Consider the following 15,826-nt stretch of genomic DNA (forward strand, 5'->3'; position numbering starts at 1 on the left):
TGGTACAGGGGTGGTTAGAGACACACACAGCCCATAAGGCTGGGGCACACCTAAGCCCCATTCCAGAAAACGAACCCGTATAGCACAGGAAAACCGTAGCCAAGAAGACTAAAGGTAGCCTCCCTATTATACACATAAGACCAAAGATGTGGCCGGCAAGATTGCGAGGTGCAGATAGGCAGCTTGGCGTGATAGGGTAACAAAAGGGGGTGCACGGTGACCCCGAGTTCCTGTCCTGTCACACACATGATTGGCCATTTCAAAGTCACCCTGGAGCCATGAGCATGTATTATGTCACAGCTGTAGAATGCTGTCAGGGGGCAGATCGCGTGAAAAATGTAACTTGTGTAAGCACCCGTAAACTCTTCATTTAGCCTCAGCCACTGCAATATAAGGAAAGATGTTAAATACTCAACCTGTATAAGACCTAAGACCTCCCTAGCCTTAAAATCAACAAGGCCCAAACTACTAGCTTTCTGCTTCCCCAGAATTGGCATCCCAAAATCTCACTTTCAGTGGCCACATGTTGCAACAAGAACTTTTTTACAGATTATTAATTTCCCCTTTTTAAAATTCCTGTCCCATGCTATCACCACCACCACTAGTCTGCATTCCAGGGTGCTGGGAAGCAAGTGAAAAGGTCTTCCTACTTGTGACCAGATAAAAAGTTTCCTTCCTGCCCCCAAAAAGCTGAGAATTCAGTTGTGACAACTACACCATCTCCAAGGCAGGGAAACAACACTGCATATTCAGGATGGTAGAATCCAGGCATTTGCCTCACTTCACATTAATTTGCTGTTGAATAGTTGCAGGAGAGAAGGTTCCTGCTCCAAAGTCCCCTGTCATCCCAAAAAGTCCACATGCACACTATATCTAGGAGGAGAAAGAGGGGATACCGAAACGCAGAAAGATGCACAATACAACCCTTTCCTTAAGCATGAACTTCTGGGAATCCCCAACCATTTGTCAGCCTCTTCTATCTCCCATTATTCCAAGATGGGGAGGGTATATGGATTTTTTCTTACGTTTCTCAAGAGAATTCTACATTGGCATTACTGTATTAATGCGATTATGCCAGTGCAGATCCCTTAAGGAAGACATGCTATGATGAAAAGTGTGTTTCACACAAGTACAGTTTGCTAAGGAAATGTATCTGGTGAATTAAGATGCACCAGTTTCAGCTTTCCTTTATTCGCATCAATGCATTAAGGGTTTGCATAGTATAACAGCATATTTATACTGGTATAAATGTTTGCATATTCTCCTAATGTAAACAGGCCCTAGAGTATTGTGAAAGTATCAGAAACTTTACTGAATCCCAAATACATTCTACTTATCCTTGACAACCAAGGCTCCACAACAGCAAAGTACTAAACTATTAGCTTAATTTTAAGCATATGCTTCAGCCCAATCAAAGTCAATACAGGATTATGAGCTTTGTTGAGGAGCAATGGGATTTTTCTTCTGCTCAAAGTTAAGAGAATACTTAAGTGCTTTCCTAAATCAGAATCACAGAGAGGCTATTATATTTAATCACCAGGAACTGTGGCTTCAAAACTCAGGTTAAAACTCATTAAATCCTTTCAGCCAAGGTATGTTTACCCTAATTACAGCTCACTTGACAACCAAGACAGGCACACTCTTAATGTATTTAAAAAAAAATTTAAACAGAAAGCTGACTTTTCATAGTTAAGAACAGTTTTGATATCCTTCTCCTTCACAGTAATTCAAGGCTATATGGAGTTTGTAGAGAGAAATTTCTTATTACTGACCATTCTACTTCTGTTATCCAGACAGTAGCAATCAGAAAAACAACTTAACATATCAAGTCCGTTTCTGCAAAATCACAGCATGTCATTCCTATCACTGACTGTATTCCAATAGTAGCATTATCAAGCCATTTTCAGATATTGTAGAAATAAGACTTACCTGATAAACAGGGATCCTGAAAAAGAGACATTTTTCTCTGTTTAAAAATACCAAATTCTCTGATTAAAACCCCCAAAATCTGCATTTTTCCATGATTAAAATTAAATGCCACTATACAGTAAAAGTGCTGTTATCTGGTATCCCCCGGGAATGGGGGATGCCGGATAACAAAATATGCTGGTTAGTTGAGCGGCCCAAACAGGCATCCTTGCCCTCCCGCAGCATCACAGCCCCCCCGTGGCATTGCTGCCCTTCCCACGGGCCCTGTGGGCTCCATGGGACAGGGTGGTGGGCCCTGCACAGCCTGTTATGCCCCTGGGCCATGGAGGCTCAGCAGCACAGGCTGCTTTGCCCCGGGCTGTGGGGGCTTGGAGAAACCGGAAGTGCCATGGTGGACATTTCCAGTTTCACTTTACCTTACAAGCTGGCATGCTGGTTAATAGAGCATGCCAGCTTGTAAGGTGCTGGTTAACAGAATTTTTGCTGTATATATAGGTATCAGTTGAACACAATATTTTATTGATGTATTTAAAATTTAAAGCAATTTGGAAGCCTACCAGTGCCTCAACCACTATAATAAAATAAATTCTAAACACCTGTACATTTTGGTGTTTGATTTTTGTGTTTTTATCATGGAAAAATCAGAGCTCCCCATCCCCTTCACTCACCAGGACGTGGGTCCAGCTTTTCTCCTGCCCCATTGCTTTGTGATGCTGAGCAGCCCTGCCCCATTGCTTTGTGATGCTGAGAAGCCCTGATATGCCAGTGCCCTGTCCACGCCATTGCCCCTCACTCCTGACCCAGAGCCCCCCAGCCTTATTGGTGCCCCTCACTCCCCGCACACAGCCCTGCCCATGCCCCTCACTCCCCAGCCATGGCTCCCTGGGCCCTGCTGGTGTGCCTCACTCCTCATCCACGGACCCCCAGCCCTGCCAGTTCCCTTTACACCCCACCCACAATTTCCTACCCTCAGCTCTGCTAGAGGGAGCCTCCAGCTGCCAGGGTGACGGGGCTAGGGACCTGGATCTATAGCCCCCTGCCCCCATGGCAGCGCTTAATCCCTGGCTTCTGCCCATGGGAGGCAGGGGCTGCTGCACTGGAATGGAGCACAGAGCCCGTCTCCCCTCCCCCATGGGCATAATGGCCAGAGCAGAGCTCACCAGGGAGAGTGGATGTGGGCTGCCCACTGCAGGGTTGGGGCTCCCCACCCTGCTGCGTTCCCTTGGGTTCTCCATGGCCCAGTGGGCAGAACTGGGCACATCAGGGCAGGGAAGCTTGTTGTTGCTGCTGGGAGTTCTGCACTGCCACAGTGAGGTGCCCCCTGCCTGCCTGGAAGCAGTGAGGGGCACAGCTCCCCATCGCCATCCTTGCTGCTGCCTGGTAGGCAGAGGACACCTTGCCATAGTCATGCGGGGCTTGTGGCAGCAGCACTGAGCTACCCTGCCCCACTCTGCCCTGCTGTGCTGGGTCCTGCCTTCTGGGCTGTGGAGGCCCCAGGAGGTGGGCAGAAGGGTGGGAAGCCCAAGCCTGCAGCAGGCAGCACATTTCTGTTCCTGCATTGCGCACAAGTCTGGGAGGCATGTGTGCAGCAGCAGAGAGCCAGCCCCCTCCCCCCCAGTCCCCTGGACAAGCTGCCTAAGGCCCCATCCTGCAGCAGTGCATCCCGGGCCCCAAGCCCCATGCACTGCCCTAGCTGGGCAGTAGCTCCAGCCCCAGCCGTAGTGTCAGCTGCCACCCCAGTCCTGCCCAATTCCCTCCATCCCTCCCTCACTATGGGGGCCTCAGTTCTCCCGCTGCCAGACTTACCTGCAAGAAGCTGCTCTCCAGATTGCCTGGTGGTCACGTACATGTATACATGTGCATGGCGCCCCCTGCTGACTTCCCTTCTCTTGCTTCCCCCCAGCCCCTTCCAGGCTGGAACTCCTCTAGCCTGCAAGGTGAAACCCATTTCCTTTGCTATTCTTCTTTAAAGGAGAAAATCCAGGTTTTTCTCTTTAAAATGAAAAAATCTGGGTTTTTCCAGGTTTTTCCATGGTGAACAAAAACCTGGATCCCCGCTGATAAAATATACATTTTAACTAATTTCTATGTTTTTGGGGCAATAAGTATTGTAGGATCTATCACTAGAAACCTTTATATTATGTGTATATTTTATATTGAAGATGGCTCAAAACATTCGGGTTTGTTCCCAGAGGGAAGTCTTATCAGCTACTCCTGAATAATTGCACTAGTACAGTTAAGCTGAAATACTGGTATAAATCTATTATAGGTACTTTGGCTGCATCCACACAAGCAGAGGCATGCATTTGCGGCAACACAAATGGTAGCAGCACAAATTTGTCCTGCTGCTCCATGTGCTTCAGGGAGGGCTGGCTGGGGCAAATGGTGCCACAGTGTGAGACTAGCTGGCAGGCAGCTCCCACACTAAGGCGCTCTATGCTCCAGCCATCTGTGGAGTGGCACGTGGAGATAGTGGAGCAGGCAGCCCCAGGCTGCCTGCTCCTCCATCTTGAGGCAACCTGTGCCCCAGCCAGCTGCTGTGCAATGGGCTGGGGCTCAGTGTGCCTTGAGATGGGGGCTCCACATGCCTTAGCATGGGGGCTCCACAGTGGAGCCCTTGCAGTGAGGCACACGGAGACGGAAGCAGCCAGCCCATGTCTGCCTGCTACCCTGTCTTGAGACACCCTGCACCCCAACCAGCTGGGGAGTGGCTGACTGGGGCTCAGGGTGCCTCAGCTCTGGGACTCCACAATGCAGATATGGGGGGAGCAGGCAGCCTTGCTACCTGCTCCCCATCTCTGCCTTTGTCTTGGCACACAGCACTTTGCCTTTTTTTTTTTCAGGGTTTTGTTTTGCTACTGGGAAATTCTGGTAGCAAATCTGGCTCGTGTTGCTAATTAGCAGCACCACACACAGTTTAGTGTACAACACATGGTTTGTGGCACTACAAAGAAGTTTGCGATGCCACAAACTGCACATGTCTGCACATCTGAATCCAGTCTTTAATTTTATCATAAGAGACTTTTTCAGTTTAGCTTAAGCACCTTCCCAACCACATAGGCCAAAAAAAAAGTCAGAACCAGGTAATAAACATATTTTAATGCCAGAATAAGAGTATGAACGTACAAACTATTATTTACCTACTCAATTTTATTGATGGCTAAGCCACCATGGTTTAGCTTCTGCTTTCTACAAAGGGAAGTGTTCATATAAGCAATTACTGCTGATCCCCAGAAGTGTAATAACACTACTCCTTTCACCTCATACCAAATTGTTTGCATGTTTAGACCCTGAGAATATCCATGTGGGGAACTATACTAGTCTAGCTGTATTGGTTTATATTCACACATTTGTTTATAGCAGTATAATTTTCTCATGTAGATGCAACCATAGCTGGCAAATAAAAATTGTTTAAGATTTTCTGTTTTCAGCATGAATGGAGTATAACTTAGTTTGTCTCTGATATGTTTAGGTGAATGACAGATAGTGGGGTTGTTTCTTTCCACCCCTCATCTCTCCAGATTCTGGTTTAGTCCCCTTGTAGTCCTCAGGAGCTGAATTATCTCTACCTCCTAACCTTACCTCAGGAAGTGTTTTATTGCCTCTCTTTAAACTATTGAGCAACATTATCACCCTAACATCCACTGAGCATCTTTATTGAATTGTATGTGAGAACTTTTACTTTCCCCAATTTTAGCCCAGTTCAGCAAGATCCTAAGGCCTGGTTTTCACTTCAAAATGTGAATAGTCACACTCAAAGCAATGGGATTACTCATGTAGCAGATCGTTAAGTATGTTCCTGAGTTGGAGCCCTCTCTTATTTTCTCTCTGCTATTTTGCATCCTCCTATGGCAGTTCTGCAAGTCTGATTTAGCTGTTGTAACACTAACTGTCCATTAGCTTTTCAAAGTAATTATCAGTCCCTGATCCCTGTTCCAAGGCAGCTACAGCTCTGTTCCCTTACATCACATTCCCACTCTTGTGGAGTCTTCTCTGACCAAAACAGACATGAACATTCATACTAATGTCACATCTCACCAATATGCTCACATGGGGTGATAATCTTAGAAGGGTTGTCATCTTAGTTTTTGCCATGGGAAATCTTTGGTGTGGTCAGTTCTAAAACACAATCTTACAGTAGTTCTAGTTCAAGACATATTCAGAAAAATAAGCTTACTTGGCATTCCTGCATCAACTGATTTAGGCTAGTTATTGACTTAATTTCCTTACTTCACCATTTTGAGCAAATTTCTTTTCACATTCATTAACAAATTCATTATTTGCTGTTTCAGTAGTTTTCCTGCTATAAAAATTATACTAGGAGGTCGGTAATATCTTGTGTCTTTCTTTTTAGCCCTTTAAAAGATAATAGAATACCAGAACAAAAAGACTGTTTGTATATGTTCCTATTCTATTCTATTTTATTCTATTCTATTCTTAGTGGTGAAAGTCAAGTTAGTTGAAAATAGGCCAAGGGAAGTTAGCAAACACCTCAGGGAATTTGACAATAACTTGTTAAGTATCAAGGTCAAAATCTTCTCCTTAAAGTACATTCTTGATAAAAGAAAGTGTGTTTGTGCACATGCACTAGTAGCAGTGCTTAAAAGTGTTGTTTTGCAATAGCAACTGCAGAAAGGGTTTGTAATATGTATCGCATCAGGAAACATTCATTCAGGGTGCTTTTGTCGTTTGTGTGTATATCTGTAGGGTGGAGGGGCTGGGAAGAATGCTCTTCACCACTTCGAAATATGCCATGATAGCACTTCATGGCTGTTACTAAAATCTCCCCAGTCAAGAATGAGTTTATCCAGTACCTATATGTAGTTATCCCAGTGCCCACATGCCATACTAGTTACTTTATTCAGGGTTTCCATAGCTGATGGACTAGAGCAATACAGTATTTGCTCCAAAGGCATTGACTATGTGATGGGGCACACTTGGGGCTGAGACTCAAGTCGGTCTGCTCTCCTGTTTGTGGGTGAGTCTGCCCAGTCTCTGCTGCCACAACTCTCCTGTAACAATGAACTGGTGGTAAATATGGGAGGCTGCCCATTACATGCCCTGATGCCAAGGGGCACTGTCCACAGCTCTGTACCACCCCTACACCATGTCCCATGCCTCACAGATGGCATCCAGTATGTCACTATGCTCCCAGCCTAAAGCCAGGCCTTCGTCAAGTCTCATTCACTTACACACTCATATGACCCCCTCTTACTGGGGCCTCTTGCACTCCACTCTCTTTCACAGGGTCTCTGTGCCTCCTTCGCTCTGCTCTGGTCCTTCACTCTGCTCTGGTCCTGTAGGTCATCAGGCTTATCTAAGTCGTGCCTTGGCTAGCGACACGCAGTCTCATGGGCCTCTCCTGTGACCCTCACCTAGGTAGTGGCCAGCTGATTCACCGAATGGAGGGCTAACTCCTCCCTAGCCCATCAACAGGTTTCTCACACACAACAACTTGATCTTATGGGGGTTGGCCAATTTGCCGCCCTTCTGGCCATCCCACAGCCCTACTCTCAGTACACCTCCTGGGGCTGCCCTTCAGACCAGCCCTTAGCTCTACTCAACCTCTGTCAGGGCCTTCACTACTGCCCTCGCTCTAGGACTCTCTGACATCCCCCTCTCTGGGGCTACACAACTATCCCCTCCCAGGGCCTCCAAGGTCTTTCACCCCTATGAGCTCAGGTGGCCACAGCCATGCCTGGCCCCACTCCTTTCCTGGGGTCTTACACCCCCTGGGGCTCAGGTGGTCATAGCCATGCCTGGCCCTCTTACCCACAGGATTGTGGTGACTGGGGTTATTAAGGCACCTTGACCCACCTTTCACCAGGGAGGTGAGTGGCCCTGGTATTTGAGTGGGGCTGCTGCACCCCTGAGAGTCCCACCAGGCCTTCCTTCCCCAGCAGGGTGCAGTTTTAGGTCATGCCCAGGCCCAGGAGCCTCCAAACCATCCCCATAGCTCCTGCCCTTACCTCCAGGATATTCCATGCCACAAGGCAGCTGAATGCTGCTGCTCTCTTGACTACAAGCGGCCAACTTCTGTCTCTGCCTGGCTTACCTTCGTTTAAAAAGATGGCCATCTTAATCACACACCTGTCGGCTGCCTGCTTCAGCCCTTAAAGTGGCAGGCACCAAAGGTGCATTGCCACAGACTGCCATGGAAATAAAAGGCAAAGTGCTGAGTTATTTATGTAGCTGTAAGGAGGAAGTATTTTATCATACAACTTATAAAGATGTTTAACTTTATCAAAAGCCTGAATACAGCAAGGTACTTAAGCATATGGTAAAATGGTACTACCGTAAACTTAGGTCTGTCCTGAAATACTTAACAAACATGGAACATTTTTAGATTATTGCCATATTAGATAATAAAACCTGTTAACCCATGTTACACCTAAGTTGCTGGCATTATTTTTGTACTGATAAGAAAGAATTTAAAACTTGATTAGAAAATGTCAAGCATTATGGTTCTTAGCATGACTTTGTAGAGTTGTAAGACCACACAGGACCCAGCACATGGTATCTACATGGCTCCATAGTTGATATATGCTAATGAAATCTAACACATGTAATTATTCATGTGTCCTATGTTAGCCAAGAGTAAAGGGTCTATTCAGTAAGACAAATATGGTGTCACTATCCCATCCAACCTGTCTTGAGTTTTTCCCCTCTGTCTCACTGCTGGTCCCAAGGAGCGGACCAAGGTTTTCCCTGGGATAGCTCCTTATCCCCCTAAGTCTCAGCTCTCACCAGACCTCACAGCTGCATCAGGGTGGATTCTTTTTGGGTGCGAAAGAAATGTGTTTGTTCTCTTTTTTCATAGAAAGGTTAGCCTGGAATATTGCTTGCTCAGAGATCACACTTTACCACAGGCAATCAGTCAGGAGACAAAAAAAAAAAAGATATATAGAAGAAAAGAATTATACAGGTAGAACTGACCATCAATTTGAGGACAGAAAAAGAAAGCAAGCAAAGTTTCTTACCTTTTCATCTGATCATCCAATAGTCCTTCAGAGAGACTTGCCAATATTCTCAGAGATCAGCCTTCCTGCTTATCCTTCCAGGCCTGACTGCTGGGGACCCAAACCTGCCCCTCAACCCAGGATAATCCAAAGACCCTGGCCACTTCAAAGATAGCACTAAAAATGCCTCCAAGCCAGCCCCACTATTACTGAGTCCTAGAATCCTCCAGAAATGTCTTTCCTGCCATAGACAGCTGGCATTCTTCTGGCTAATGGGCCATTTCACTCAGACACAGCCTCCCACCTTGTCTGTGATTGGGAATGACAGTTGTCCTTGCCCCAGAACACAATGGCAAGGGATATTTGGTAGTTGCTCCTACTTTCTTTTCCTTAAGTATCCATTCCTTATTTCCTTTGTCTAAGCCATGTTCAAAATCATAAAAATATATACAGACAGCATAGCATTCTATATAATGATAAAAGCAGTATAAATTGATAAAGCATAACACTGGCTTTCCAATAAGACCACACATACCATATTAGTACATTAAGTGTAAGAAAAAAATCATGCCATCCCACGAACCTCCAAGATTTGGTAGCGTTTGTGGCACGTGACTTCAGATGTCCGGTGCGTTTTTGCTAAAAGACCTTAGGTACTAAAAAAGGGTCTACTTCCTTACTGACAAAAAGTAGTATTGGTAGGGCAGGAAGGCAGTGCCTCTGCCCTGGGCAGAAGGTGGAAATGAATGACCTAGATTTAAAGGAAACACTGTAAGATGAGTTCTTGCATTGTAATGATTCAGCAAGCAGTACTTTTGTTAATATTCTTTAACACTGTTCATCTCTTCATCTTGGGAGTTGGGATTTCCACATGCAAAGTATAATGTAAAATTTATTAGATCTCAGTGGCATGACCTATGAGTTTGTTTGTGCCAATGAATTAATTTTCACTCCTGAAAATAGTCATAAAATGTTGTCTTATGATAATTTTATACTGCCTTTGTACAGAAATGCAATATCTAAAGTTCTTATGTATACTTAGGATTATGAATTAATATTGTAAAATAAATTAATTTAGCTATCTAGCTGTATTTTGGAATTTTTACATACCATAGACTGGTCCCATACATAAACAGTAAAATGAATGCACATCTGCCTGCATACACAACTGTGCACATAACTAGATTTTTGGAGTATCTTTTTGCACTGAAGCAGCAGGTGGACTTATATCTGCACTGTACAAAAGAAAGGATGCAGAGTAAGTGGGTTATTTCCTTGCATTTATAATTGCTGAAGAAAAATTATGTAGGAAGCTTCATTTTCACATGGACAAATTTAGCATACTCTTTTGTGATTGTATGTGGTGCGTGAGAGCAAGAAAAATAAAGTAATCAAAGTCACTATTTACCCAATTTAGTTGTCAAAATGCATCTGAGAGATTAAAAGAGGAATTTTAAAAGACTCTTAAGATGATAATGTACCAATGGGCAGACTGAATAGTTTCACTGTTCTGTTGATAAAAGTGTTTAATGAAACAGAATCCAGAGCATTTTAAGGTTCTGGGTTAGGACCCAGGGGGGTTGGGTTTTGTTTCCAGTGTTGCCACAGAATTCCTTTGGGACTTGATGCAGTCAGGGTAAGTCGACATTGCAATCACTGTACTGTGAGGATACCCAAGCAAGCTTTAAGTTAACCAGCTCAGTTTATATCGATACACCAAAAAGTGTATGTACTTACATGGTTTTGAGTGATTCCTTGTGGCTACCAAAATATCCATCAGTATTAGAGGTATTCCAGTAGATGCCGGGAGGCACTGGCATGTCTACACATGCCTTCTGCTAGCTGTGACAATAATAGAAGCCTGCCTGTGGTCAAGAGACTGGTGTTTTGCTGCTGGCAGAAAAGAAAGGTTCTGTCACCACAGGAGAACTGTGAGTTTTGTCAGTAAAACTGTGGGGGATAAACCAGGCCTAAATACTCCACCCCTTAGCCTAAGGGTAGCTCCATACTACTACACTTACCAGAATAGAAACTAACTACTTGAAAGCTCAGCTCAGGTATATCTGCATGACCCGCAGCCACAGCAATAACTGCAATGTAACTTTGTCCTTATCACTCTGGGTAGAATATTCAAAGGAGCTTTAGGCAACTCAATAAAGCATCCATCCATTAAATGTTAATGGAAACTGATTGTCTGACTCCCTTATGCTCCCATGAAAATCTCAGCTTTTGTTGTCCAAGTCTGCACATGCAAAATGTGGATAATATTACTGCCTTTCTATACTTTGGGTCAAGGATTGTGTTTTTAATATGGTGATTATTGATTTTTGTATTACCATATGTTTGTACAGCATTTTGCATAATCTTTGTTAGGTCCCTTTGGCTCCTTTATAGTACTACTGTTATTCCAACTATAATACACAGAATAATAGAAAACCCTCAGTCATTTGATCTACTTGTCTGAATTCTTTCATAAGCACAGAAATTAAAACACATTGTTTTACATATATAAATTGATATGATTTAGATTATTAACTTTATACTCTTTATTGAACAATAAGCTATATTGATAGGGAATAATTGAACTTCTTTTAATTTGTATATGTTCCAAGTTTATTTAACACTTTAATATCATGTTTTTTTTGCAGAAATGTAACCTGGAATAATTTAGCAATCCCAGACACCCACTGTTCCAGAGAATCAGAAGAGGGTTATCAGTGCCCACCTGGATTTAAATGCATGGACCTTGAAGATCTGGGACTAAGCAGGCAAGAGCTGGGCTACAGTGGCTTTAATGAGATAGGTCTGTCTAACTGGTAAAATCCATTTTAGTATCCATTTTAAAATGTTTATAAAATGGGTAGGACAAACAGATGAAAGATAGTGCATGTCTAGCAAGGAAGATACTAAGTGCAGTGAGTATAGTCTTATATGACTGCTGCACTTTCTGATAGAACCATCTATGTTGATTTTTCTTTTGAGTGATAAAATCTTAATGTATTGTTTTACATAGCCTGGGACCCTGTGGCTTAAATGACTTTTAAAACAATGTTTTCCTTTAAGAAGGTGAAACAGTTTTTATTATCAATACACAAATGCAACAACTGTTTATAATTAATTGAAGAATAGATAATGGTTCATTCTATTTGTTCTCCAGATTAAACTTCTAAAACAGTGGTTGGCACATTAAAAATGACTTACAATACATTATTTAAACAGACTCTGCTGGATGGCACTGGCATCTAAAAATATAAAAAGACATAGTCAATAACCCGAACTCAGGTGTCTCACTGGTTCATAGGTCCACACAGTTTGGGAGAAACCAGCTACGTGCACAGCAATTACACAGATCATCTCTGAGCAAACATCTAGTATATTAAAAGGGACACAGCTAGCAATCTTAAATCCAAGATTGCTTGACACTTTCTTTTAAAACATCCTTTTTCCAGTTGATTATAACATTGTCAAATTTTAACCATTTGGTTTAAAATTTTGCTATAGGCTGATTTTGGGGGAAAATGTTTGCATATGGTGATAAGCAAATGATGCTTAAACTTTGAATCCTTTTCAGTTTTTCACAGTGATGAAACAAAAATAATAAATAACAAGGGATCAGATTTTTAAAAGTAATAGGTACCTAAAGATCTAGTGCAGTTCTTAGTCTTATTGGGCACCTATCTGCCACTTACTTAAAGGGAACTTTTACTTAAAGGGCACTTTTACATGTGCTCTAAAGGTAGTGGGGGGGGCGGTCAGTGCTTTAATTTGAGCAGCAGCGTTTTGTCCCTTCACTTCAAAATGGGGGTAGAGGCACTTGATCTAAAGCTCATTCAACGAGTTTTAGTTCAGGTGCCCCCACCGCCATTTTGAAGCATAAGGATCCTGATACACAAGACGCAGAAGGCTGCTGGAGCATGGTATTTACCAGGGATCCTAGTTTTCTCAGATAAAACAAAATCCCCAATTTTGGGATTTAAAAAAGTAACCCAAAGTCCACATTCTTCCATGATTAAAATGAAACACCACTAATATATATATGTATAGTGGTGTTTCATTTTGATAACAGAAAAATGTGTATTTTGGGTTACTTTTTTAAATCCCCAAATTAGGAATTTTATCAGAGAAAACCAGATTCCCTGGTAATTACCACACTACAGCAGACTCAATGTGCTGTAATTACAGTGTGTCGGAGCAGTCTCTGCACTCATGTACAAGCACCCTAAAGGTCTAAATATTTTTAAAAGTCAGGCCTAAAATTGCCAAGTCATTTGCAATGAGAAATCACATTTGTAGAAGGTTCAGAAAGATTCCTCTAAGCTCACAACAGTTTTTAAAGACTGGTTTCACTTCTGGCTGCCCCCAGCTCCCTACAACTTTCTACCTTCCTCACAATATATAATCTTGATTCTATGCTTTTACTTATTTTTGAGTAGTACCTAGCACCCTGAAAAACTTCACTCCTAAATTATAATACATGGGACATGTCCTTACATGCAGGGGTGTGCGTTTGCTGCAGCAAAAATAGTAGCAGCACAAATTTGTGCCACTACTTTTGGCTGTAGTGCACACCCCTGCATGTGCAGTTTGGTGTGGGGCAAAACTGCCTCACTTCGGGGAAATTGGCATTTCCCTGCTTCTACTGGATCCTGCCATGCTGGTGGAGTTGGGGACAACTAAAGCAGTGGAGATGCTCTGGCCAGCAGCCAGAACATATCCTAGGCGGACCCAGCCTCTGTGTCTGCTGGCATACGCTCCTTGTGTGCACTGCACCACTTTTTTCTTCACCATTTTTTTTTTGCTATCAGGAGTTCCTGCAAATTTGCTGCATGGGGCATGTTTTAATGTGCTGGGCATATGGTTTGTGGCACCACAAAGAGGTCTGCAGGACCACAAACTGCATGCGCTTGCATGTCTGAATCTGGCCACAAAGTGAAAAATACTGCTTATTATGGGGAAGACTGGTGGAATCTGGTTGCATGTGTTTGCTTGTGGGGATGGTTAATGGAAGAATGTATGCATGTAGAACAATTCCTGTCACCTCGCTGCACCCCAAATAGGATTAAGAAGAAAGACTTCTAAGAATATATGCCTCAGAGAAGCCAGAATGATCTAAGCAGCTTTTGCAACATATATTCCTGCAAGTGATGCCTTCTGAGGAAAGTAGTCCTAATCATTTGCATCCTTAGGTAATGAGTGAGGATGTTTGGTTACCCAGGGACAACTAGCACCAGCCCACCTTCTGCCACTGCTAGTTGGTTGTTCCCGGGGAATGCCTGTGCCATGCGCCCTCTGGCATGTGGCAGATTACCCCAGGAGAAGTAGGGGAGACTGGGTGGGGCCAGTACTGTGCTCACCTGGGGTCCTCTTGGGGCTGCAGCAGCAATGATCCTACTGCTTGGAGCCTGGCTGGTAGCTGGAGTGTGGCTCTGGCCAGCCAGGCTCTAGTTTTTTGAGCGGTGCACGCTGCCCTCATGGGCACCACTCCACTTATTTTTTGTATGTTTTTTTTTGGCCCCTGGATATCCTTTGCAGCATAGAGAACAGCTGAATGTGCAGTATGTGGCACCACAGACATGTCTGCAGTGCCACATACTGCACAGCCGCGCTCATCTGGAAGTGGCCATATTTTTAGATAAGTACATCTGATTTTATATCTCAAGGCTCAGTTGCACATCATTAATATACCAGTTAAGTATATTACCCTGGGTAATCCTCACTATGTCAAACCAATATATCTGGTTATAGCCTCTTAGCCAAAACAGGAAGAATAAAAGAGGTAATATAAAGCTGTGAATTACCTGAGGTTGATTATATCGGGTTGAGGCTGAAAAACAAGATACCAAGGACTATGCAATGTACTGTCACCTGCCAATAAATAGAAGAAAAGTGTTACATTGTCAAATCTGTTTATTTGATAAAATATAAAAAGTTTTAGAATTTTACTTTGACACTTTAAAAATCTTTTAATTGTAAACTACTCATATCAAACCATTCTAATACCCTGATCCTTCAGGCACATATGTAGATGACTACTCACATTTAACTCTATAAAAATGGTCACTTGAGTAAAATTTCTCCTATGCATAAGTATTAGTTCCACAGCAAATAGATTTAGTAGATCTGATTGCCCTTAGAATACTGATGGCCCTGGAGCCCAAGCTGCATATTGAAGGGGAGGTCAACAGAATACAATTTTTTTGATACCTGCAATATTTGGTGCCAGGGAACAATTACCTCATGGTGCCCTCTGGGCCTTCTGCTGAGTTAAAAGACTTGTCATTCCAGAACCATAGCTGCGCCAATGCTATAAGATATAATAATAAAAATAATAGTACTAGTTTCTAGCTCTTGTTCACCACTATTTACCATTAGGTCTCTTTAAAAAGGATTCCAGTGTCATTATTCCATTCTCCATGTGTGGAAGATTAGACTGAGAGAGAGTAAATAATTCACCTATGGTCACCCAGGAAACTGTTGGAAGATCTGTGAGTAAAACTCAAGTCTCCTTAGTCCTGTGATCTTTTCACTAGTCTATACCACCTGCTGCATGATCAGACTAGAACTGATATATCTATAGAATATAAACATGATAGAACTAAAAAATCTTAAGAGATGATCTTTGCTCTTCATTCAAGTGCAGAGCTCAAGATACCAAAGTTGAGTCTATAGAATAGGCGGGCCTTTTAAAATGATTGAAAGTTATGTGAAAAATCAAAGTACCTTCGATATATTACTAAGTTTACTGTAAGACATCCAATAAACTTCCCCAAATCATGAATGTTAAAAACATAGTAATTACCAGCAAGTTTATAACTTCAATTGATGATGCATCTTACATGTAGTTTACAAGTAATTTCATAGATTTCATAGATTTCATAGACATTAGGGCTGGAAGGGACCTCGAGAGATCATCGAGTCCAGCCCCCTGCCCAAAGGGC

The 15,826-nt window shown here is 43.0% G+C and overlaps 1 protein-coding gene across 3 annotated transcripts in view; it reads left to right on the forward strand.

Moving 5' to 3' along the window:
• The window catches only part of NALCN (sodium leak channel, non-selective), a 451,383-nt gene that overhangs the window by 75,594 nt on the left and 359,963 nt on the right, over window positions 1–15,826 (forward strand). For all 3 annotated transcript variants that reach the window (XM_019529699.1, XM_019529701.1, XM_019529700.1), the window contains one exon: window positions 11,537–11,691. In XM_019529699.1, coding sequence (XP_019385244.1) covers window positions 11,537–11,691 — 155 coding nt within the window. The remainder of the gene's footprint in view (window positions 1–11,536; window positions 11,692–15,826) is intronic.

The sequence above is a fragment of the Crocodylus porosus genome, unplaced genomic scaffold (assembly GCF_001723895.1).
Source record: "Crocodylus porosus isolate Cpor-Errol unplaced genomic scaffold, CroPor_comp1, whole genome shotgun sequence".
Taxonomy (NCBI): domain Eukaryota; kingdom Metazoa; phylum Chordata; order Crocodylia; family Crocodylidae; genus Crocodylus; species Crocodylus porosus.